At 42.4% G+C, this 26,409-nt stretch overlaps 1 protein-coding gene across 2 annotated transcripts in view; it reads right to left on the bottom strand.

Moving 5' to 3' along the window:
- Positions 1-25,724, bottom strand: part of SRPX (sushi repeat containing protein X-linked) — a 38,685-nt gene extending 12,961 nt beyond the window's left edge. The window contains exons 1-3 of one of the 2 annotated variants that reach the window (XM_057411833.1): positions 25,521-25,724; positions 6,910-6,969; positions 523-714 (exon numbers count right to left, since the gene is read on the bottom strand). In XM_057411833.1, the coding sequence (XP_057267816.1) occupies positions 523-714; positions 6,910-6,969; positions 25,521-25,590 (322 nt within the window). In that variant the 5' untranslated portion in view covers positions 25,591-25,724. The remainder of the gene's footprint in view (positions 1-522; positions 715-6,909; positions 6,970-25,520) is intronic. The other variant, XM_057411834.1, reaches the window with a different exon arrangement.
- Between the last annotated feature and the right edge of the window lie 685 nt (positions 25,725-26,409).

Here is a 26,409-nt window from a genome sequence, read left to right as displayed (position 1 = left end):
ACATCGAAATACAGACACGGCTAGTAAATGTCATGTGGGAGAATGTAATTTGCCACATGAGGTTTTTCAGACTGTTCTTATTAGCTGCATTTCATATTTAACTTTATGTACACATTAGGGGCCTAATACTATATTTATACAAGAAAAAGATGACAAGTACCTATTCTTCTCTGAAAATGTTTTGAGAGCCCATTTAGACAGCCAATACGAATAATGTCAATTTACAAAATCCAAAATGAGCAATATTTTAAAGCAGCTTTATGGCTCTGTCATAAAACACACAAATCAAAATCCCACACTCATAAAACATTCCCTCCCTGCTAAGAGTATTTGTACCACTCATGATGCCATGCAATGTACCACAGTAAGATCCTCAACAGCAAACCAGTATGCATAACCAATTATACTGTCAATGTTTAAAATACCAGTAACAATCTGAAGATCACCATTTCAAAGGCAAATAGAGTTTATTTTCCTTTGCCTGCACCGCAAGCACCACATGCAGATTTCATAGCTACTTACGTTTGCACAGCACTTTCCCAGACCAGCGTTTGCTTGATTGACAAATTAGCTGCTGAGGGCCATGCAGTTCATAGCCTTTTTGACAGCGAATATCACATCTTGTCCCCAGTACATTCTTATAATATTCCCCTTGAGGTGTCCTGCAGTTTGCATAACCATGTTTCACTTTAATGGGGGAGCACCATGGTGTTTCTGGCACAGAGAAGAAAAACCACACATAGTATTTTGCAAAATGTGAAAGGTCAGACATGAACACAAAATCACTTTCTTTACTCAAGAAGAAAGAAATGGGAAAAAAAAAAGAAGTCTTATTTAAAAAGCCACCAATCCTTAGTGTGGAGAAGTAACACAGCAGCAAGGTGCGCTAAGCCTTATGCACCAGGTCAGCCCTTCAACGTCTGGCAGCTCTAAATATTACAAACATTAAAGACTGTAGCCATTAATAGTGGTGGGGTGTGGTGACCTATCTTGTTTTGTCCATGGAGAAGAGATTCAGAGCAGCCCTATGGAGAAGGACTTGGGAGTGTTGGTCAATGAGAAACTGAACACAAGCTGGCTTCAGTGCGCGCTTACAGCCCAGAAAGCCAACCGTATCCTGGGCTGCATCAAGAGGAGTGTCATCAGCAGGTCGAAGGAGGTGATCCTGCCCCTCTACTCTGCTCTCGTGAGACCTTATTGGAATACTGTGTGCAGTTCTGGTGTCCTCAACATAAGTACATGGAGCTGTTGCAGCAAGTCCAGAGGAGGGCCATGAGGATGATCAGGGGACTGGAGCACCTCCTGAATGAAGACAGGCTGAGGGAAGTTGGGGCTGTTCAGCCTGGAGAAGAGAAGGCTGCATGGAGACCTCATAGCAGCCTTCCAGTATCTGAAGGGGGACTACAAGGATACTAGAGAGGGACTCTCTTCACTAGGACTGTAGTGATAGGACAAGGAGTAACAGGTTAAACCTTAAACAGGGGAAGCTATGGATATAAGGAAGAAGTTCTTTACTGTGAGGGTGGTGAGGCACTGGAATAGGTTGCCCATTGAAGCTGTGAATGCTCCATCCCTGGCGGTGTTCAAGGCCGGGTTGGACAGAGCCTTGGGTGATATGGTTTAGTGTGAGGTGTCCCTGCCCATAGCAAGGGGGTTGGAACTTTATGATCTTAAGGTCCTTTCCACCCCTAAGCTGAGATTCGATGATGCTATGGAGTAAGTGTGCCACCATGTGGACAGTTTCATGTCAACTAGACCTTTTTCCCTTTGCTTTTAAATGGATACATCTAATTTCTACTTGGTAACCAAAGTTTGCATTAGGAACACCTTTGGTCTAGCTGTGGTTGTAATTTTTACAACATCTAGCTCTCTTACTGCTCATTTAAAAAAAGAAAGTCTTCCATAATAACGTGTGCAGTAAAGGATACTGCTTTTGCTGAATGTGTTATTTCAAGCTCTCCCACAGTTACAAGTGGCTTGCATATTACCAAATGACATGTCTATACATGCCCTCTGTGTGTAAGAACAACCATTCAGGATTTAAGTACAGCTTCAGTTTTGAAAAGATACTTTCCAAATTAGCACGCAGGATTAAGCCTGAACTGTAACTTGGAATTGTGCACTAACAGCAGCTCCCTCACTTCTCAGCAGTTCTGAGATTCCACACTGAAACATTCAGGTATTCTTTATAACACCAACAAAACAGCCTTCTATCACCAAATGGGCACAATACCATTGCCATGACTAAATCTGTAGGGAAGTGTCCAATAGAGTAAGTGAGGAGCCTCCGAGAAAGATCTGACCTTATCCCTCTCCCTTTGATAGCAATTTGTAGCCTCCAAGGGCAACACCCATGCTGGCACGATGCATATATTTGACAGCACAAACCCTTGCTCTTCCTACTGCAAAAACCTTCATAAAGTGTTTATGTTCATTTAAAAGCACACTATATACTTTGCATATATTCAGAAAAGCTCAGGAATATGAGCTTTGCCAAGCTCCAGAATCTTAAATTCAGCTCTAATGTCCTCAATAGTCTGGACTTCGTGCGTTGAACTTTCTACCTCAAAAGATGGGTGGAGGATTAGCTTTCCCTAATGTCATGGAAATTGAGCCTGAAGTACAAGAACCATCTTCCAGTTGCCCCTGGATGCAGGACAGTTACATGGATGAATCTGCCAAGTCAGAGAAAAGCTGGAATTTGGCTGCGATTACACAGCTAATGTTCCTACCAAACTCGTGGGGGAAAAAGGGAAACACGTACATAAAACTGAAACTTTAACTGGTTGTCAATGCTACACTTTAAAGCACTCAGGACACAGGTACCATCTTGTGAGGATTTAACACCGTACTGTGGTACTGACAGGTGCAGTATCACACAGAGACTTCCCAGCCGAAGCTTCAAAAATATTTCTTGAGCTTTGACCACAGGGTGCATCCCGAAAGCTCTGCTTCTTCTGCAGCTTCTAAGTAGGAGTTTCCTACACAAGGAGCAACAAAGCCTGCCCCTTATCAACTCCAAGATTCGAAAAGGGCATATTGACAGGGAGAGGGGGAGGGATTGCAGAATAAAAAGAGCAAGTTGACAGGTCCTGGAATCCTGTGTGACTACATGTGATATGCAGCAGGTACATGACAAAAGTTTCCAAGTCTGTAAGAAAAATGGAAAAAAAAAAACCCCAGCAAACAAATATCTTGCATCTTACAAAGTCACAGCAGAGATTTAAACTTAATTTCTGGATTGTTGGAAGATGATCACTTCTAGCTCTTAATTCCTGTAGTTACATACATTTTTCTACACAATTTGGATCAGCTCCACACATAAATACACAAAAAATCAATGCAGCCTATTTTATTTCTCATACATGGGTGATTTATACTCAGTGAACTCTAGGACATATTCACACTTTCCCAACGAGAACTACATTTTGCACCTTCATTTTTCTGTGCTGGTCTTGAATTAACACAAATAACATCTGAAGACTAAAATCAGAGACAAAATGTCAAGCTTTTGACTAGATACTCTAGACTAATCCCTTTCGGAAGCAGCCTTATTGTACTGCAACATGCTTACTGTATTTCACCAATACATGAAAACCCTTTAGAGTGATGTGCAAGTGGGTTCTAGTTGCCCCCAGATGCAGGACAATCACATGGCCCTTCCTGTAGTATTGTTGCAGCTATGGTGGTCTATAGTGAGAAACAAAGCAAGGCTCCTAGAGAGGGGTAAAACATCTTTTACTGGACCAAATGATACTATAAGAAAGAAAAAGCAAAACCAGACATTCTTTTGGATGGAGATAAGTTAAAGAGTTTAGGAAGAACACCTGTTTGACCTAAAACATTATTGTGCTTCCTCTAGAGCTGAATGTGATTAAAAGAGAGTGGGTGAGGCAGGGTTTATAAAGGGGCAAGTATCTGGATTTAGAGCAAGTGATATCACTGAAAAAAACACCAAAAAACAAAGCCAAACCCAAGCAACTTGAAAAGCTTACGTGCCTGAAAGCACATCAAACAATACAACAAAGTTTTAGATCGATGCTTTTTTATTCTGAAGTGAAGGCACATACTGGTTTTCAAAGGCTAAGGAGATACATGGAGAATTTATGGAATATTAGAGCTGGGTGGGAATCTGAGAGGTCACACAAACCATTCCCTGCCTCAAGACAAGATCACCTGTATTCCTGAAGGCACTGGGAATAAGTAAAGCTACAGGTTTCCCAGGCACTGCTTCTGGGGCTTCACCGTCTGTTTGGCTCTGTTCACTTAACTGAAATTTGAGTTTTTAGGTATCAGGACCTATGCAGTTGGTTTTTATTGAAAGTTTGCACTGTTCCTCAGCTATACAATAGCCTGACTCAATCCTGTGTTTGAAACCACTGGAAAACAGGGAGCAAGCAGAAATGGTTGAAGCAACAGTGTTGCCTTTATAGGTAAAGCTACCCTTTGGTCATTACAGTATTTGAGAAAACTGTATTAGGAATGAGGATCATCACAGCAGCGGCACCAGAACAGCCATGAACGCAGGAACTGCTGTGTTTCGTAGAATCACAGAATTGTTTGGGTTGGAAGGGGCCTTAAAGACCACATATGTCCAACCTCCCAACAGCCAGGGACCCCATCCAGGTTTCTCAGAGCCCCATCCAGCCTGGCCTTCAATGCTTCCCAAGGTGGGGCAGCCACAGCTTCCCTAGGAAGCCAGTTCCAGTGCCTCACCACATTCATAGTAAAGAATTTCTTCCTAATATCTAACGTAAATCTGCCCTTTTTCAGTTTAAAACCATTCCCCCTTGTCCTATCACTACTTGCTCTTAAAAAAGTTTCTCCATATTTCTTGTATGCCCCTTTTAGGTACTGGAAGGTTGTTGTAAGTGAAGCACTTCCTCATCGAATGTGGTCTGATACAGCCATGCCAAGTAGGTGGAAAGAAAGCATTTTCTAGAGCATCATCTCCCCCAGCCCATCTGCTCTGTTTAAACAACAGCCTCTGCTGAGCAGTTCCTTAATGTAGCATGGCAAGTGCCTGGCTATACTGTTGCTTGCTTGTACACCAGCCAACAGAGCTGAGGGCTCACCAGCAAGGAAGGAAAAAACCTAAAAAGTGCCGTGGGCACAGAAAGTCTCAGCAATGTTTCTCTGGAAAGCAAAGCAAGTTGAAAAACACCCACATGAAGACAAAAGGGTTTGGTAGGAGGTCGATTCCTCCACCCCCATAAACTGCAATGTTTTGTTTGCAGATGCCAAAGAGGATGAATTTGTGTTCTCACTTGCACGGTTTAGTGACTATGCGTGCAAAGAAAAACCAATGCTGCTTACATCAGTTAAAAAACATGTAGTAATTTCTTACTGGGAAGTTTTATTTGCTAAGCAATGGGCCATATCCAAAATGCTGGAATGCTCATATAAGGAGAAGCTCTGAACATAGCTACTTTTTCCTTGCTTTGTCTCTTTCTGCCTCCTTCCCCCCAATACCAGCTTAAATAAGTATGCTAATGAAAAGAGAGCCTTTTCTGCTTCAATGCTTTATACTCATAGATTCACATTGTCTGATCATCAACATTTGGCAGTAGAGCTTCCAAACTCAGGGCAGTTTTTAATATCTGCTTGAATGAGTCATTATGTTTCACTTAACCCTGGTGACACTTCGGCTGACATGAGTATAATCCAGTTTGTATCACCATATAAAGGGAATTTATACAGAATCTGCATTTTAACTATTTGCCTGCCCTGGCATGAATTGGCATTGATTTACCTTCACTATCTCTGGAATTCTTTTTGTATGTGTCTGCAGAGGGTTAGATATTAAAAGGCAACAAGAAATGAGCTCACCTAAATAAAGCTTTAGACAAATATTTCTGCAGGTGTTTGAAAGCAAAATTTTACACTGAAGTATTTTACTGGAAGGAAAATAAGGCACTTAATGAAAACAGCAACTTAGCCATAACAGCTGTGCTTTCCTCTTTGTTGTTCATAAATGTCTGAATTACTTTATGACTTACCTCTTGTAAGGCCCATCAGTTCTTTTCAGAGAGTGAACAACATACAAGACACCAATGCCCAGTATTTTCAATTACTCAAAATGATTACACTGCAATTTTAGCATGTCCACAGACTAGTTTACTAAAAAGAAACACAGTTACCATTTAAAGTGACAAATTAAATGCTAAATTTCTTTATTGTCCAGGCTCCTGAGGGACTGTGGCAGAGAAAAGTACATAATAATGAAAATAAAAGAGAAGATTAAGACAAAAGCAGATGTTTTAAGAAAGCAGACATAGTAGATGGAAGATTTACTGGTAGTGGCAAAAACCCCACCCAACCAAACAACAAAACAAACCAACTTTTCAATTGTGCTGAACTGCAAAATCTTACAGATTAGGGAATAAAACCTGAATTTGCTTTATAAACGCACCAGTCCACTCACTTATTCATCCAGCTACATAATTTGGTTTTGGAAGGTACGCTTTCATTCATTAAACACATTTCTCTTAGCATTTCAGGTAGCAGGCTAACCTGAAATGCAAACAACTTTATGGGCAAAAATAAGAAGTCATGAAAATCAAGTTCTCTTGTACTTCTACACATTACCATCAGTAAGCGCAGGTTTTAAGTTAGCTTATCATTGATGGCTTTGTTAGGATGTACGAAGAAGAAAGAGAAACTCTTCCCAGATTTTCATGATTTAACAACCTGATCTCCAAAGAGCAAAGGCAGTGCAAAAGTTACTTACTCAGGTACATGAGAGTGGTGATCAGTACTTGATCTAATTTCCATTGTTAAAAAAATAAAATAAAATAAAAAATAAATCATGGAGCTGGATCAGGATTTTATAATCCATGAAAAGAAAAAGAATGAAGCTTTCTCTCAGCAATCAACTAATCCTCTTTAGCACATAAGCAAAGCATTCACCTTTATATCTATTGCGTGCATACACATCTTCATCATCTTCAAGGGGTGAATATCCCGATCCTAAAATACAAAATAGAGAAAAAAAAATGCAGCAAGAAAGGAAATATAAATTAAGAATTAAAGAAAGCTTTGCAAAAAGGCATGCAAGATTAGGATGCAATAATCTATGCAATGCCATCAGCACGGGCTTCTCTGAAGCTCAGATTCATAGCAGAACCAATTTATAGTGAATTTGGAAGGAGCAAATTGATTTGATAATCAAGTGAAATAGTAAATCTCTCTCACTGTTCCTGGAGCAATATTGTGCAATGCCACATTGCGCATCTCAAATCACAGCTCCCCTGTTAGGAAACACCATCTACCATAAAGTTGATCTATCAAGCAGAGAGACAGAGGTGCAGGTGAAGGAGCACATCAAAGATTTCACTATAAAGTGGTTCCATAGTGTCAGTGACTGTCAACAGCCATCAGGCCAAACAGCAGAAGTAAAATGTGTGTAAGTCAAGAACCCTCTTTTATAACCTGTATGATCTTCATACTAAGAACAAAACACTGAGGTACATTACCTGCAAACACAAGTTACACTCAAATAAAAAAAACACAGGTTGGTATCAAGTGGTTTTCTGGGTTGTTCAAAACAAAGAGATAGTATAGTTCTGTACTTTTAAAATCCTGTGCAACAGTTAAATGCTTCAAATAAAGGTAGAAACTACTTTGTAAGAAACAGAAATAATTTGGAGCACCACCACTGAAGTAATTCATCAGTAAAATACAGCAGTCGGCAAGAAAGTCTTGAAAATATCCTTAAGCAACACTTATTTAAAATCAGCAGCTTCAGAGTGTGAAGTCCATTCTAACTTCTACATGTCTTCTCCAAGAAGAAAGACTCATAGAAGATGTGAGTATTTATACTCTGATAAATCTTTCCAAAAGCCTTGCATGCAATAGGCAGGTACTGAGAAGGCTCAGCACTGTGCTACAGGAGATTTTCACTTACAGCATCTCAAGTTACAAATACAGGGATAGTTCATCACCATTTGTTGATGTCTGAGACCATGGCCTATACAAGCTACTGCTTAAAGTTAGGCTAAATTAAATAACGCATGCTCCTCAATAAGCTAGTAATTATAATTTGATGTGCAAAACATACATTTTCTGCAGAAATTAAACCTTAGAGCTCTTAATAGCTGGATGATTTAGCATAAAGATAAAAGAGCTACCAAAACAGCCTTTGTATCCTCAGAATTTACTGTCAGCATCCATCAACAGATTCCATTTACAAAACCCAAAATAAACTGCTCAGAAACCAGTGAAACTTTACATGTTATTCTACCAGCCTCAGGAAAACCCTGGAGAGAAACCCAGCCCATGGACTGTTCCACCCAAGTGACTTTAGTGCTTAAGGTTTGTCTATAGAAGAGCAATGCTCTCCATAGCATCAGTTGCAGAACTGCTTGTGAGGGTTCAGACCACTTGGAGACACTTTGCATCGCCCACAACCCTTCTTGCTGCCTTAGCTGCTCATTGGGCACCAGTGCCCAGGACCCGTGACTGTCCTGCAGCCCTCAGCAGCTCCTCTGGGAACTGCAGGGAAGCAGCACATGCATGGACTCTACATCATACCAAATTCTTTCACCAATACTGCAGCTATGTGAACCCTTCAGGCTCCTGCATCCGAAAGAAAAAAAAAGCAAATGGAGAAAGTTGTGTTCACATGTACCAAAGCTGCAAAACCCCACAATCCACCTCGGGCCCAAATCAAAGCTTTCTTCCATGACTGGGAATCCTTAGACCAGTTTTCAGAAGGATTTGAGCTGGGATCTGATGAAGTGAACTTTCAAAACAGCTTCTCCCCTGAAACTGAGGGCTTCACATACAGCACAGGCTTCCTATTACTTAAGAGCCATTTCTCTGGGGTCTTTGTATTTATTGTTGTGGTTGAATTTTTGATGCCTAAACACAGATCTGAGAAATTTCTCAACATAAGAACATTGAACTGTATTGCACTTGGACTCTGATTATAAAAGAAAGAACAAGCTGTAATCCCCAATGGATTTGTGAAGACCTTGATATGCAAATGAACACCTCTCTAAGCATCAATTATTCTGTCAGAAACTGGGACACTCTTAGCTAATTAGTTTGAGAGTTATATTGCTTCCTCAGTGTTATCGCTCTTAATTGTCCACATTTTAGTGTGCAGTGACTTTAACATTTAAAAATCAGAAAAGGAGGCTCAGGGGAGACCTTATCACTCTCTATAACTACCTGAAAGAAGGATGAAGTGAGGTGGGTGTTGCCGTCTACTCCCAAGTAACAAGTGATAGCACAAGAGGAAATGGCCTCAAGTTGTGCCAGGTGAAGTTTAGATTGGATGTTAAGAAAAAATTCTTAATTGAAAGGGTTGTTAAGTGCTGGAACAGGCTGCCCAGGGAAGTGGTGCAGCCACCATCCCTGGAGGTATTTAAAAGATGTGGCACTTAGGGACATGGTTTAGCGATTGACTTGGCAGTGCTAGGTTAATGGTTTGACTTGATGATCTCAAGGGTCTTTTCTAACCTAAACAGCTCTATGATTCTATAATTTACTTGAATGTGTGTTTCAGAAAAGATCACTGCATTTCTGACTTTTTGAACATTCCTGGGAAATGGGAAACAACAAAAAACCTTAAGAATACAGTTATAATTTTTTATTTCAGCTGCACAGCAAATACCACAGATTAACCAAAAGGAAGGAAAACAAAGTGGGGCAAAAAAAGAAATATACAAACCCAAGTTGTAATAACACCGTATGTTGTGCACAGGGAAACAATGGGAGTTAAATGAGCTTAAACCTGTGCCAGGGCATTACAGGAAATTTACTCACAGTATTCATAGAAATACACACATGAACAGCACAGATTTGATCTTCCATACACGTCCACAAGCTCCACACCAGTGTTGTGCTTCTAATCCTTGCAGGTGTAAGGTCCTTCAGGCACAGAAAGTAATCCCGTACCAAGTAGATCCCCTCAGGGCTATATACAGATTAATTCACTGTGACTCAGTATTGATTAAGATCCATACCCCTTGTTTTAAAGCACAAGTTTTAACTTGCTTTAAGAGAGCTGCCTCATACAAGATTCCATCAAAGAATAATTCTTTCAAAGTTGTCATAATCAAAGCACCACTGAAATTCAGAACAGAAAGCTTCAGAATCAGAAAGTTCAAGAGAGGTCAGAGGTGACTGAAGTTTGCATGTCAGCAGTAGCTTATGCTTTGTGAAGTAAAACTGTCCAATTACATCCAATTACACAGAAATCAAGAATCTGATTAGGAAAATGTGGGCCCAGGCTCTTTTTCCAAAAGATAATCTCTTCCCTTCTCTCTTGCCATCTGTGCCACCAAGCCATGAAGGTGTTCTGGAACAGGTTAATCACCTATGTTGGGAAAACTACTACTTTACACAGAAGTCAGCTAATAAATCAAAACTCCCTTCATGTGCTAGCAAATACTGTGTGACAAAGAAAGCACTACTCCTAGAATAAAGCATCCTTTTCACTTCAATGACATTGCATATCCAGAAGTAGTCAGAGTAAACTGCATGAGCGTGGCTGCCAAAAATCAATGGTGCGATGGAAACTGCATGGACACGTAAATTATTGTTTAGTCCTGGAAATCTCAGTAAAGTACAATTCAAATCTGCTTCTTTTTATGTACACATATAGATATCTTAGATACAGAAAATTCAAAGCAAAACACTTTCTGCCATGGATTTTGGTTTATTTTTCCCTTCTCCAGACCAGCAATAAAAGTGGAAGTTGTTCAAGTGGCTCTGACTCAACCCAGGCAGAAGTCCTGTAACACAGCAGCAGTCAAGGGAAAAGCTGGCAGACTTAACGAGAGACTATAAACCGCCTTTGCCAACACACAAGTACAGTCCAGGAACCTCAGTGCAGCAGTAGGATGCTCCCAGATACCTCTCTCTATTGCAAACACTTTTCCTATACCTGTGTGTTTAGTGTAAAGATGAGCAGTGTGTTCAAATACTGTTTGCACCATACACACATAAAATGACCACAGGCTTTGGGTAAATGTTTTTAAATACAAGTCATTTGAAGCTGCGAAAGATAGTATCCTTCATGAAAATTGTGTCCTTCTATTCAATGAAAATGAGGCATTTACAAAATCCTAACTCTGGAAATTCTAGTTTGCTCTAGATTGCTCTTGTGATGCGACATTTTGAGGGATTCAATGGGAAGTAAGGATTTAATCAAACTTTGCTTAAAATGCAATTTCAGAGTTGCAAAATATATATATGTGGCTGGTTTTCAACAGAAAACTCACTTAAAAGATAAGAAAAAAGGGAAACATATGGACAAAATGCCTCTGTTATTGAAATAAAGTGCTGATTTCTGTGGGGAAAAAAACCCCACAACTCAACAAGCTAATGAAGATATACTTAGGAGCTGACATAGGTACATCTCCAAAAGAAATGTCAGTCAGGGCCTCTGTTGTTCCTTATTTCCCACACAGGCCACATTCCCTTGATTGCTGAACAACCCACAAGGTACCATGATGATTCATCAAGTAGATGGGCTATCGAGGTCAAGCTGAGAGGTTGGCTCAAAGGGAAAATCTGAACAGTGCTCTCAGGAAATGCTGATTTTCAGCATGACCCCCCATTTCAGTGTGGGGTTTTTTGGGGGGGTGGGCGGGGGGGTGGAGGGGTGTGTCACTGCCAGATTTAACATTCAAATAACTACGTGCAGAGAAAGAGAAAGAAGTTAACTTCTGTGATTTTTCTTAAGCTGGCAGGAAAAGGTCCAAGATCATCAGCCCTCCCTTTTAAAGGGCTCCACGTGGTAAGGATCTTGCAGTAAACAAATCCAGCAAAACAAAATTAAAACCCCAAAAAGACAGATGAACAAAGGAAGTCCCAGAGTATTCGGAATGCAGCTAGTTATGCCAGCAGAAGACAAACAGGGAGGAGGTTGGAGAAAAATGCTTCCTTTGTTCAAGCCATGAGGAGCAAAAAGTTTGATTTGTGCTTAAGGAACTCGTCAATAAATAATACTAAAAACCCCTAATGGCAGCATCTCTGTGATCAGAAACAATCACAGTATCACAGACTGTTACCAAAGGAAGGATGAAGAGTGTCATGAACACTAAAATGTGCATAGCTACCAACAGATTTAAGGAGGATAAACACACCACATTATGTCTACCTAAAGCACAGCTATTATAGCTGCATACTGCATAATATATTTGCTATTCTGAGCATACACATTGGCTAAGCCAGAGGTTAAGCGTATCAGGCAAGCAGAGCCTTCATTATTTACAGCAGCTGTGCACTGAAAATGTTGACAGTTCTTGATACAGAAGAATTTGTGCTCTATGCCTGACAAATCACAAAAGGCTCTGCAAAGGCTGTCCACACACTGCCCACAGTCTGAACATCTGTAAGCGTTACTGGTTTCTTCGCTGCTCTCACAAAACATCGTCCACCAGCCATACCTGCCCTAAACTAAACCTGATGCTTCCCATCCTGTCAGACACCAGCTCATCTCAATTAGTCACGGCCTTGTCACCAGTCAAAAGGACTACAGTAGCCTAATCTACCTAATCATAAAAATCATACAATAGTTAGGGTTGGAAAGGACCTTAAGATCATTTAGTTCCAACCCCCCTGCCATGGGCAGGGACACCTCACCCTAAACCATGTCACCCAAGACTGTCCAGCCTGGCCTTGTACATTGCCAGGGATGGAGCATTCACCACTTCCATAGGCAACCCATTCCAGTGCCTCACCATCTTCACAGTAAAGAACTTGTTTCATATATCTAACCTGAACTTCCCCTGTTTAAGTTTGAGCCTCTTGCCCCTTGTCCTATCACTACAGTCCCTAATGAAGAGTCCCTTCCCAGCATCCTTATAGGCCCCCTTCAGATACTGGAAGGCTGCTATGAGGTCTCCACACAGCCTTCTCTTCTCCAGGCTGAACAGCCCCGACTTTCTCAGCCTATCCAGGCAGCTAAAGAAATTCCAGCTATTTTATAACCTCACAGCACATCTCCACCCACCCTCTGTTTTCTGGACTAGCATCTCACAGCGCTTCTATTGCTCACGTGTTTGGCCCTTTTCTCCACAGTAGTTTAGCAGCCTGAGCTAAGGATTGCCCATCTGCATCCTGCTAGCAACCCCTCCTTTTCTGTCAGGACTTTGAAGACTCTGTGACCCCCTGGAGATAAGTATGACCAGTGCCTAGAGGCACTATATTTCCAAAGCTGCTTTGCTGATGGATCATACTTACACATCCTAAAAGTCAAACTGATACGGGAATTTGGAGTCATGAAGAAATGATGGGCTGGCAGGGACCTTGACAGCTTTCACCTCGCCAAAAGAAAGCAACACAGGTCTGTTGACAGCATCATTATGCTGTGCATAGCTAGTCTCATCAGAGTTTCTTAACAGCTGGGATGGCTGGAGCCCTCTAGGAAAACAGATAAGACCGTACAGCCACCCTCATGCAACAGCCGCACTAAGTAGTCTGCCTCCAGGCCACCTGAAAGAGTGGAAGACTACCTCAGGCACTGGGATGAAACCCTGCTGAGATAAACACATTTGATGCCATAGTGGTTTCCATCCCTGATGGCAGGGCACACCTCCATCAGGCCAGCAGGTCCTGAGGACAAGCCCCCACCTGTGGCACAAACTCTTCTAGCACCAAGGGCTCTCGCAGGCCATTGCTACTTTCTACACTAAGCAGAAACAGCTGGGTTTCTTCAGATTTTTCTCATGAAATTTATGAAGCTTTTTATAACAAATCAAGCCTGAATCACATGTAAAGCTCTCCAGAAATGAGATGGTTCAGAAGCTTCTTCAATGGGAAAAGTATGAGAGGACAGGGTACATTATGGGCAGGAGCACCATTAGATGCATTAGAAGGCCACAGGATGGAAAAGCAAACTGGGACTCTGAAGAGGAAACAAATGCTACCGCTTATAGGTAAGACTGTTATCTTTTAAGATCCAGAGAATTCCTGTGAACATGCTTCAATATGCTCCCCCCCCCCCCCCAAGATATTTTAGGGTCTTTAATATAGGCCTATATTTTAGGAACAGATTGAAAAGGCAGCAAAACAGAAGGCCAATATGGGACTGAAAAGAGGTATCACCACTGGTAACTATAAAGAGGCAGAACGACTGTAACTGGTTAATTAAGAACATTTAAGTTGGAAGTCTCCTTAATGGCAAGTTTCAGTGGGATAGCTTTCCAAAGGAAGAGACTGAAAACTAATCCTGATCTGTGCTGAACTGGTGACAGATGGAAGAATTTTTCTAATTTTTTTTTTTTTTTTTTTAGATGCTGACACTGGAAACTGGCACATTTTAGTATCTCACTTTTAATACTACAGCACCAGATGCGCTGCTTTCCCCTCTTTATCCTTGACTCACACAGTATTTCTGAAGCTCATCCACTTAAAAAAATATTGTTCAGTTTTTATGAAAAGACTGAAAGAAAGAGTCCTCAGGAAAGAAAAAAAAAAATAATCCCTGCTTTATGTATCAGACAACCAACACTTGAAAACAGCATCAGGAACTCCCCATAATCTATAGGAAACTCTCCAACAAATTGCTAGAAAACAGAAGGGGAGTGGGAAAATGTGAAGCTACTGACTGCGATTTCCTCTCCCTTTCTAGTAAGTGGAGTCACACAGTGTCAGAAGCAACACCCATCTACTGCAAACCTTATACTGGCAGTGAGCTCCACTGAGGACTTCTCCCCTGCGCAACTCTTCTTGACTTCTCTGCTTAATTCACCAATTAAAAAGATCAAACTCTTCTTTGTGGCTCCTTATCCCCAAGTGGCTCCAGCAGGACTTCTCCCCAGGTCAGCTTCATCTTGTCAGCTGGAATTTTCTCACTAGCTATTTTCTCATGAATAAGTACAGCTGCCATCCAGAAGCCCGTCACAGCATATTTCACATCTCACTTCTATGTGAGCAGCTTCCTTTTAGAGAAACCAGAAGCATAAACACTAGTTTGAAAAGCCCCAGCTCTACAAAATCTGTTATTTTATCCATGACACCTGCAAAAGGATGAGGGCATTAAGGGCTGTTGGTATTAATACTGGAGGCCATTCCTCGAAGTCAGCTAGAGACTTCTAAAGACCCCAGGACTACACATGCTTTATCAGTGCTCTGCAAGGGTAGCATAAAGGAGAAAAAGCAGGCATTACACTAGGGAGGAAGAGCTGAAGCAACAACTCAGGGCCACGTAGGGCAGTCAGCAGGTCAAAAGCAAAGATAACAGGAAAACAGGTGGAACTTGAACAGAACAGAAAAAAAACAGACGAGACAAGACAAAGAGGTGCAGAGGAACTTGAAATTTAATAGCAAACTAATCAATTAGAGGAAAAAGTAAACATCTGCTGTCAAGGCTCAAGAGATAGGAATTTATTTCTGAAAATAGTATGTAAACAGCCTCAAAACAAACATAATTTTATATATGCAGCCCAAAGCACAGAAGTTGCATAAACCAAATGATGAGAATTGTCTTGCTCATTTTGTTTAGAATAATACATGTTAATCATATCCTACCGTAGATTCAAAATGTCTTTTGATACAGCCAGCATAAAATAATGCTAATTAGATTTTAAAGGAACACTTGAGACACTACCTCCAAACCCTTGCTCATTTTTCATTAAATGTCAGTGGCAACTCCCAGTCAGAAGGATATTCTCGAAGTTCTTACTTCCATCAAAAACAAGAGGGTAAACTTCTGAAAGAGTGGCTACCAGGGACATTTGTAGGGATATTGGCTTAGATGCTTCAGTTTCACTGATGGTACATGTGCATCACAAAGTTCACAAAAGTATTACAAAAATTATCCTGTATTGATGGCTTTTGATACGATAGACTTTGATCTTTTAATGATTCTTTTAAATTATATCTGCTGAAATTACATGATTTGTGAGAATTACCTTTATATTAAAAAGGTATTTAACACCATACTGCCAAAGACAATGCGCAGAAACTTCAAATACCCCAAACTACTAAGTAAGTAGAAAGAAATGAACACAAAACTCCCTGTCTCTGGAATCCTAACTGCTGGTTTAAGGCAAACAGAAACCTGTCAATACCAATGTAATAACTTAAACAAAATTAATACTCAAACACACTGAAGCCACATTTCTACAATTTCACCCTGCTCCTTCAGGAGAGGGAAAAGGGTGCTGATAATCCACTGCCATTACCAGAAACTGCAGAGGTGAATGGAGCACCTAAAATAGGACCTTAAAAGAAATCTTTTTGCAAATAAGAGGATCACATACATGGCCAACCTGTAGCTTTTTCAGAAGCTACAAGGTTGAAGACAGTATGGAAACAATTTTCCTAGTCCTTGCTGTAAATACTGTGGGCTTCTCCCTCTCCTTTGATAGCCCAGTGCCAGCTCCACCCCACTGCTCAGCCAGGTAGCAAGCGACCCAAGGAAGCAGAAACCAGAATTGCACCCCCAGCTAGTGCAGGGCAACAAATATGGTGACCAGACACCCCTATCCTATCCTCCTCCGACCTGCCCCAAATCATTACCACATATCCAACATCACCCCTTTTTTTCCTTCCTACCCCTCCCATTCTGTGAGGCCAGGAGCAGAGATACTGAGAGCCTGGGGCCAGCACTATGGTCCTCAGCAGGAAGGACGATGCCTTGTCTCCTTCAGCTCCTGGAAATGCAGCAGCAGTTCAAGCCCCAGCCTCCTGACATCAGGACAGTGTGTGCTGGGGGAAGCAGCAGGGCTAAGTAGGGAAATAGGAAGTCATGAAGTATTTGGTGCAGCTGTTACCCGAGTTTCCTTCTTTAAAAGGAGGCTGATGCCTAGCACTGATGAACAACGTCTGGCAGGAATGACCAGCTCCAGCAAGCAAGCTGGTAGACAGCTTCAAGTTACTGACTTAACATAATTAGGATATAATCCTTTAATAGCCAGTTGTGTGAGTTTTAGTTGTCCACAAAGGCAGTTTAGTATTGAAAGATTGCTCAAGTTTCATAAACGTCCTGAGGATGGCAACTAGAGGTTCTCAGAAAAAGCAAGCCAAACTTAATGATTTGGATGACCCAGACACAAACATAAAATCAAATGCTCAGGTTCCTTGATTCAGTGCTCTCAACTTCCATTTCCAAATATGGTCCCATGTCATTGAAAACAGTGAAAGATTTGACATGAATTTCCACTGCAGATAGGCCAAATAGTAACCAAAGGATCCACACAATTGCCTATCTAAAAACCTGCTTGAGTTTTGCCAATTTCTCTTCATGATTTAAAGTTTCCCTTCTTTCTTATGAAATTTTACTAATATGCAAAATTAGAAACACACAGCGCAGTCAGTTCAACAGTATGGTGTGTCTTGTGTGCAAAAGATAATCAATGTAACTCCCCCTGTGTTTATATATATATAGAGAGAGTCTAGTACCAGCCTTCTTACATCAAAGAAAATGGGATGTTACATTGAGCACAAACTCCTAGTAGAAGGCAAAGGGCTACAGAAACTGTACATGGCAGCTACAGTCATACAACTCTGCCCCTCCGCAGCAGACAGGCTCTTCAGCATCTCTTATTTGCAAAGGCACCAGTTCAATAGCAGCCCAAGACAAGTCAACATTTGCCAGGAAGAAATCAGGCCAAGGGCAATCTCCAGCAAGACCTGACAGTAAGCTCCCTGGTTCCAACTCCCTCACCCAGCTTGCTCCAAGAACAGAAATGGTTTTCTGGGAAAAAGCAGTTTTATTACAGGTTGTTTCAACCATCCCTTCACAAGCCTTGGCAAGAAGCTGTTAGCAGCACCAGTCTATCAGCCATCTCCCTGATGTGAAGCTTGCTCCAGCCTTCAGAAACTTTCAGGAACTTGTTATAGGGTTTGAGCACTCTCATCACAGGTGGCTGACAACTAAAAGCCCAAGAGAGATGCAACTGTCTATGAACTTGTAAGCTGCTGTATACTATGGAGCCTACCAAGCCTTCCTCCTCCCCTGCTCACACACACATAGTATCTCACTGCGATGGCAGAGACTTCTCACTGCTCCTTCCACAATGGAAACTAAAAGTAACTAGGAATTAAACAGGACTGTTTTAAAAGAGCTGTTTGAGGAAATATAATCCTAAATATTAATTGCTGCATCAGCTCTCACAAGGGCTTAGGAGCAGAGCAATAAGGAAAAGAGCCTGTAATTTCATGAACAATATTGGTGTCAAGGACTTTTCAGTTGATGTTTACTTAAATTGCACAACAACTAATCTATGCAAAGTCTTAGTCATGTGTTGCCTTTAAGCACTTCTGTTGCTATTTGGCAGTCCCATTTAGCATGGTGATCTCATCCAAGAAAAAGAGAACATTTTGAAGAAGGCTTCCTGTGAACTGGAACCCTGAAACCCATCAGACTCTACACCACAAAGACCGATAATAATACATGAACTTATTCTCATGTGTCAAGTACTACAAAATGATTTTTTTCTCTTCCCTGCCTTATTGTCTTTGTGCAAGAAAGAATAGGTTTGTTAAAGGCAGAAGAGTAAAGAGAGACCAGGGTTGTGCTTTAGAGACAACATTCATGAACTGCAAATAAACCAAACCCCATTCTCCTTGTGAATGGTTTATAAAGAGGGAAATCTTTTGTAACTCTGATGGAGGACTTCTTTTTAATTCCTTTGTACTGATTTGTTGCCTTCCCTTATTATAGAATCACTCAGGATGTGATGCATTTGACTGGAAATTTCCTTAAACTCAAAGCAAATTTACAGTTGCAGTCATCTCTCTTTTCTTCCAGACACGTATTTCCTATCGTATTACAACAAACGTCAAGCACCAATGAGAAACATAAAATGTGGTTCCTGATACCTACCAAAATGGAAACACAGCCAGAAGCTGTAACTGAAGCAGCAATAAAGGCAATGGCAAGACTAGCCAGAAGAGCATGCAGGTATGACCACCAGCACAGGTCACCCCTTTTCAGCGTTAAAGAGACCCAAGAGCAACCTGTGGCTAAACTAAGCACACCCATGCAATTTTACTCCATATGATGCATTGCACATACAATAGAAATAATAGTCCTTATATGAATGTTTTCAGTCTCCAGGCAAGTAAAGTATGGGAAAGACCTTTTTACTATTTGTTGAGTTGGGGTTTTTATTTTAACATTTCACTGCCACTGCAACTCAGTGCCAGGCGTATTGTTTCTGGTATCCGCCTGTGGGCAATTTAAGAACAGTGAATGTCGGTGAGCCAACATGGTTTTAATCTTCAAGAACAGCTGGATAGAGGCACATTAATTTCAGCCTGTTTTACTTATGACTGACACATTATGACTAAAGAGCCACAATGGATGGGCTCAAGACAGGCAGGTTTGAATCAAGTAATTAAGTTCATTGCCCTAAAGTTGACAAATCTAAATAAAAGCTCAATTGGCATAGGCTTATAACCCTGAGGCAGGAGTTAGAAGCAGTATCTCTCCCTCTCTGGCCAGTCAGTGTCAGCAAACCTAATGCAACACCTCTAAGGGACACCAGGATGGATCACAGACCCTAGCAAGTTAAAACTCTCATGGTACAACCTAAAAAGAGACAGGCTTTGCAAAGTGACTCGTGTTGCCAGCCCACAGTGGTTAAGTGTAGGCGTTGGGTAAACCATGCAGCATGACAAGGCACTGCTGGAGAAGCCTGAATACATGACTGCTTTCAAACTGCAGTGCTATTCTTAGTGGATATATGTACAACATGTCTAAATCCAGGACTCTAAATGGCTACAGCATTTCCTGAAATGAACAAGAAGAGGGCAAGAAGTAGGGAGGAACAAAATCAGACATCTTCATTCACACTGCTCAAACTGTAAGAAAACCTATCTGCTCGGTTGCGGCAAACTTTAAAATTTACATGACTGGAAAAAAGGAGTTTCATTCTGTAACACCAGCACAGTAATCTCAATCTTCAAAACAAACTTTCCTTAAAACACAAGCTTCTAAATCATCAAAACTGCATATGCGGAGTATTCTCATAGACATATATCCACTGGAAGATCCGGAGCAAATGATAGCAGCAACATAAAATTTGATGGTACACACCTTCCTGCAAAGCTGCAGAAGTTTCTTCTATGAGTCAGTGAATGACAGCTGCACATCACAATTCAAAGACTAAACAAATCAAGGACATATATATACATCTGTAGATATTTGCTCATTGGTTTCAAATCAATTAATGTCATCAAGATTCTTTATGATCTGCATCCTGCATGTTTTGGGTGGGTTCCTCCTACCTTAAAGATAGCTCACAGTGACCTGCTTAGGGCCTCACAAGAACAACCCAGAACACAAATCATAGAATGGTTAGGGGCTGGAAAGGACCTTAAGATCACGTAGTTCCAAACCCCCACTATGGGCAGGGACACCTCCCACTGGCCGGCTTCCTCCAAGTCCAGTCCAACCTGGCCTTGAACACTGCCAGGGATAGGGCAGCCACAGCTTCTCTGGGAAACTTGTTCCAGTGCCTCACCACACTCACAACAAAGAATTTCTTCCTTGTATCCAACTTAAATCTCCCCTGTTTAAGTTTGAACCCATTACCCCTTATCCTTTTCATTTCAAGCACTCTCCTTTGTTTCTGAGGTCTATGCATCAGACAAAACTTGGTCTCTCAGAACAGCTAACCTAAACCCCACTGATGCCCTCTGTCCTCAGATGAAGACACATTTTCCTTCAGCAAGCAAAAAGTGCGAAGTTACATAAACTGTATCTGCTCAAACTGCAAAACCCTTTGCCAAGAACACCCAACTGCACCCAGCTGGAGCTGCACAGGCTGGCAGAGGATCTGCATTCCTGCATGGCTGGGGGTGTTTCCCTCTCCCAGCCTGTAATTTGCCTTGCACACTGCTGGGAGGAAACAGCAGCCCTCCAAGCTACTGACCTAACACTGGACAGCCAGATCTAGAGCAGTGAAGACCCACAGAAGGCCAGCAGCAGCAAAATATCCATAGCAATAAAATGTGTCCCATCCTCAGTGCTTTTTTCATACCAAATAGCGCAAGAGGAGAAAGGAAGACATCCTAGGTACATTTATGTGAGCCACATTCTGATTTGGCCTGTTAGCACCTGCACAAACGGGGACCCAGGTGAGGGATCCTGCCCAAGGTCTTGCACGCCAGGAGTCAGGCAGCAGGGATGGGTAGGAGGAAGCCCAAGACAGACAAGGAGAGAACAAAGAATCCACCCTGATCGACAAAACCAGGCAACAGTTGTCTAAAGGGAAAGGTGCGACTCCCAAAAACAACACAAAAAGATGCTGTTGAGAAGGATATGAAGGAATGTGAAGCAGCATCTGCTAAGTGCTAGAGAAGAAAGCACAAAAATAGTGCTAAAAATGAAAATCAGAAGTTGGTGATGAAGGCCAGCCAGCCACACCGAGGACCTGCAGCACAGACAGTCTGGTAACTTCTGTTTGGGAAACAAGCAAAAACCCTTGAGCCACACTTTATTCTCAGATAAGCCTTTTAGCAGAAAAATTTCATTTTAACAGGAGTCCAGCGCCAAGGTGTTTAAACACAGTCACTTCGGCATGCTGGTAGCGGCTCTGAATGTGCTGCCATGCTAACACATTCCCCCTTGCCTTCACAGAGCTGAAGAGGGGGATTTAACTTCAGATATTTCTTTCACAGGAAATCCCTGCAGCTGCCTGTCCTGGGTTCAGCTCTAACACTTATTTTTCTCCTTAGTAGCTGGTGCAGTACTGTGTTTTCACCTTCGGTCTGAGAACAGTGCTGATGTTTTTAGTTGTTGCTACGCCTTGCTTACTCTGATCAAGGACTTTTCAGTCTCATGCTCTGCCAGTGAGGGAGGGCACAAGAAGCCAGGAGGAAGCAGAGACAGGACACCTGACCCAAACTAGCCAAAGGGGTATTCCATACCACAGCATGTCATGCCCAGTATAAATACTGAGGGGAGTTACCCAGAAGACAGAGATCACTTCTCAGACTGGGTATCAGTCGGCAAGCAATTGTATTGTGCATCACTTGTGTTTCTTTCAATTCTCCTTCCCATTTCTTCAAGGGGAGGGGGGGGGGCGCAGAGAGAAAAAGATGGGGGAAAGTGAGCAAGTGGCTGCATCATTCTAAATTACTGGCTGAGCTTAAACTGGTAAAGCAACACCAGTTAAGATAACGGTGGGTGATCAGATGATGGTTTCTTATCATCCTGTTGTTGCACTTGACAGCTTTACTCTCCATGTAACTACTCTTTCTGCATGGCAAGGCACCATTTTATTTCCCCAAGCACAACGAAATCTTGTCAAGATTGTTCAGGCAAACCAAAGGAAAATACTGGCAAAGCAGAGCTTCTCATATGTATTAACTTGGGGAAATCTAATTTATTTCCACTGGTCTCTCAAGACATATAAAAATCTTTTCTCTCTTCATCTAAAGATACGCCAAATGACAAGTTGAAGTGGCTTCAAATTCTGGCAGAGCTCTTACATGGCTATTTCAAGTTACAGGAAAGATCAGAATAGTTCCAGAAAAACCTATAATTTGGAGCCTCCTTCAAGGTACTGCAGCATAAATTTTCAGTTTGAATAACCTTAACAATGGCCTTTAAATATAATCAATAGTTAGAAACAGTGGCAGAGAAGTGCTGGCCAGACACCCATGTCCTGTATGCCGAGCTGTTCATTTACTGCACAAAAAAAATTTAAGTGAATGCCTATTAGCCAAGTATTTCAAGGAACACGTGATTTGTTATCTCCAGTTAAGGAAAAAAAAACACATTTGTACTTGCAGAAGTCTGAGAGAAGTACCATGAAATATGCAAAGCTTGACAATATTAAATTACAGTCTGTATTACAATATAATATACCTTACAGTTTCATGAAGTGTTAGATTACTGATACACTTTCTGGACAAAACATTAGTAGCATGATGGGAGTGGAGGCAGGGAGGGCTGGGAGTGTTGGTATTTGTCTCTTCATTGCTCTCCACTCCAAACAATCACACTAGTGGGTTGGGGACCCATCCCTTGGAATTAGTTTCTCCCAGCAGAGATGCTCGTAGGACCCTCCTACCACCTAGCCTTACATATGGCAGGACAGTACAGGGCTCAAGAGTTAAGACTGTTGCATTGCTACCTAAAAAAATAAAGTATTTTTACATATCTGTATATTTTCATACATGATTCATCATTTGCGTCTTTACAGCACATTCCTGTATCCACATACATATGTCAAAAACATGCCACACATATACATGGTTTTCATTGAATTAAATCTCATACAGCTTTTGAAAATAATTCTATAATATTACATGGACTTCAAGTGATTTTAATAGCATCTTTCTCTAGGTTCATGGTCCCTTCACACCAATATACCGTTCCAGTGCGTGGTTCTAATGCAGTATAACCACCTTCCATTAATCTTATCATAGATTAACTTTTTCTTTCATCTGTCTACCAAGAGTGCAAAGACATGACTACAACAGTCTTGCAGTGTGCACTGCCACTTGATTACATCTGCATGTACTCAAAACACCAAACAAGTGATTTCTACATATACGTATGTATGTACAGCTGTACCTTCACCCAGTAGTACTGGATGGTCAGCAGGGCTCTTATAAAGCGTAAACTTCCTGGTAAGAGCTCACTGATGTATGTGCATGTATGACCTGTATTCAAGAGGGACACATACACATGCATCCTATAGAGATTTTTTTTAAGTTTTTTTAGTTTACTTAATGGCATTCTGTACTTCATGTGCACAGTTACACACCAACACAGTACCATTAAAGCAAATATCTATTTACAGTCTCACAAGACTTCAGATTGCGAGCAAGGATTTAAAAAAAATACCCCATTTTCTCTTATTAAAAAAACAAGTAAAGAAATTTAACATAAACCTTAACTTCGTATTAGGGTTTACCAGTACAGCTGCTAATGATTTAAGCTCTTTGAAGCCTCTGAGCATAAGAGGAAAAATCGGACTTTCAAACGAGTCAGCCAACTTGAAGGTTACATGCAAAAATTAGTTATTTTGAGATTGGAGAAGTTACATTTGGCCTTTTAGGAACAAAGGGAAGGACCGGATATTAGCATCCTCTGCAGAGTGACTGAAGACTAACATTCACATGAATCACAAAGTAAAGCATTCAGTAATCTTCCTAAGAAAATAAAGATAGTTTGGCAGTGCAATAGTCCTCAGAGAAATGCCAGGACAGAAACCTCTGTTGTCTTTGTTGATTTAGCAATTGATGCGTCCAGTACCTTCATTTTCTGTAAAGAAACAGCATAAGCTTGTGTTCCAGCATCCTCTGTGTTGGAGAGAAGGCATTTGAATCATGCCAACAAAACTATGGCAAGCTAACTTCAACTCGCAAATGCCATCATTATGCCATTTTATGCCCCTTCATGGGCAGAGCTATGTATTAAGCAAGGATAGCTCCTGGATACAAAGAACAGGTATCACCTATCAACAGCAGCTCTCTGCATGCACTGCCCTGAACTGTTATTAGCCGCTTTTCTCACCTGTTTGTTGCCTCTTTTCACTGTTGACCCACAGTAATGCACCTCAGTGTGAAGTAATACCCACTCACCCTGAAGGCTCTGCTCTGACCACAGGCTTTCATTGCCTACACCTGTAAAATCACCGCAGCATGCCAGTTTACACTGGCTTTGCTTCAATGCTTGCCAAGTCAGCAGCTCTTGATCTGACAAGACAGCTGCTTTAAAAAGGCAGACCCTACATGTGGATCTCCTTTTGCATAGAAATGGACCTAAATTTGAGCTTATTTCAGATTTCACTAGAGCAACTGCAAATAATTAGAAGTGAAACAGCATACACTTCTTTTTTTTTAATTACTAGAAGCATAAGAACCCAGCCAGGTTCGCTTTTCAGTTTTCACTCTGAAAATTGAGATTAGTCACCACGGGCAGGAAAAACTGAGCAAAACCTTCTAAGTGTGTCCTGGGTTAAGCTGTAACAGTTACTTTTCTCCTTCTTAGTAGCTGGTGCAGTGCTGGGAAAAATAACTGTTAGAGTGGAACCCACGGCAAAGTGCCAGAGCTCTGGCTGGTAGATCAGACATATGCTTGCTACCCCTTTATGAATAAGGGCCACACAGTCTCTATCCTCCTTAAGCAATCTCGAGAGGGCACCTGCTCCCTTGGCTGTATAGGCTTGCCAGGGTAAATGCACGGAGATGCCAATGGGATGCCTCGAGTGACAACGCGACGGGCTGCACCAACCTGCATCCCGCATGTTTAAACCCAAAACAGACAATACAAGCTTTAATCGCGACTCTAAATCGAGGATAAGGCTTCACCTGAACCGGCAGCCGTCCCGGGACAAGCCCGGGGAAGGACAAGGCGGAGGAGGGAAGACACAATGCGCTCCGGGCAGGGAGCGAGTGAGCAGCGAGGACACCCTAGCCCCGCGGTTCCTCTGCCGGCCGCCCGTCCGGGCTGCTGGGTCACTGGGCCGCTGCCACACGTCCCGCGGGCCGAGCCGCAGGCGGGCAGAGCTCCCCTGCCCACCGTGAGGAAACGCTCCGCGTTCTCCTCGCCTCCCGGCCGCTGTCCCGCAGCCCCCTTCCCTCCTTCCACTTCCTACCCTGGTACTCCTGGCTGGGACGGACACCCAGGGCAAGCAGCGCGGCCAGGCGCAGCCAGCAGCTCCCCATGCTGCGCGGCGGCGGCCCTTCCCGGCTGGGGGCTGCGCAGCAAAAGGGCACGCGGAATGGTACCGCTACGCAGACATGCTTCCAGCGAGCTCCCGAGCTCCTTCTAACGCCGCGCCCTGCTCCTTCTGACGTCTCGCCCCGCCTCTAATCCCGGCCGGCCGGGCCTGGGAAGGGGCTTGGGCGTTTGGGAGCCTCTGAGGTTTGGAGGGAAGGAGGCAGTTTCGGCTGCCCCCTCTCGCCCTTACTGACGCTGAAGTTCCTCAGGAGCGGGGCCGCGATGGTGGGATAAGGCCGTGGTCTCCCCGCTGCCGCCTCCGGCAGCATATGGGACCCCCGGGCGGCAGTGGCTGCCTGCACAGGCCTGGAGGGTTCTGCGGGAAGCCCGGACCCTCAGCAGTTTGCGGATGGCCGGCCTTAAATACTCAGAAATCATATTTAAGATCCTCAAGTCATGAGACTGAGAAAAAAAAAAAAGCTCCAATTAACATTTCGCATTAAGTTTTTGAGCTGCTAGGGTGTTGCGGGGTCACATTTTCCGGCTTTCTGCCATAACCACAAAGACTGGAGGCCTCTTTTTTCTGCTTTCCAGATGAAAGCAAATTCCCCAGTCACTCCCACCCTGCAGAAGCAAGGGTTTGAGGCAGCACATCACATGTTCCAATGCTTTTGATTTGAGAGCTGTCAACCCTGCAGCTTGACTGCAGCTAGAGTCATAGAACTGTAGAATGGTTTGGGTTGGAAAGGACCTTAAGATCATCAAGTTCCAAACCCCTGCCATGGGCAGGGACACCTCACACTAAACCATGTCATCCAAGGCTC

Source organism: Pezoporus wallicus, unplaced genomic scaffold (genome assembly GCF_028554395.1).
Source record: "Pezoporus wallicus isolate ANWC-B61680 ecotype Strahan unplaced genomic scaffold, APGP_CSIRO_Pwel_v1 contig_1438, whole genome shotgun sequence".
NCBI classification, from domain to species: Eukaryota; Metazoa; Chordata; class Aves; order Psittaciformes; family Psittacidae; genus Pezoporus; species Pezoporus wallicus.
The sequence above is the reverse complement of the archived record's forward strand: the minus strand, read 5'-3'. Positions and strand labels throughout refer to the sequence as shown.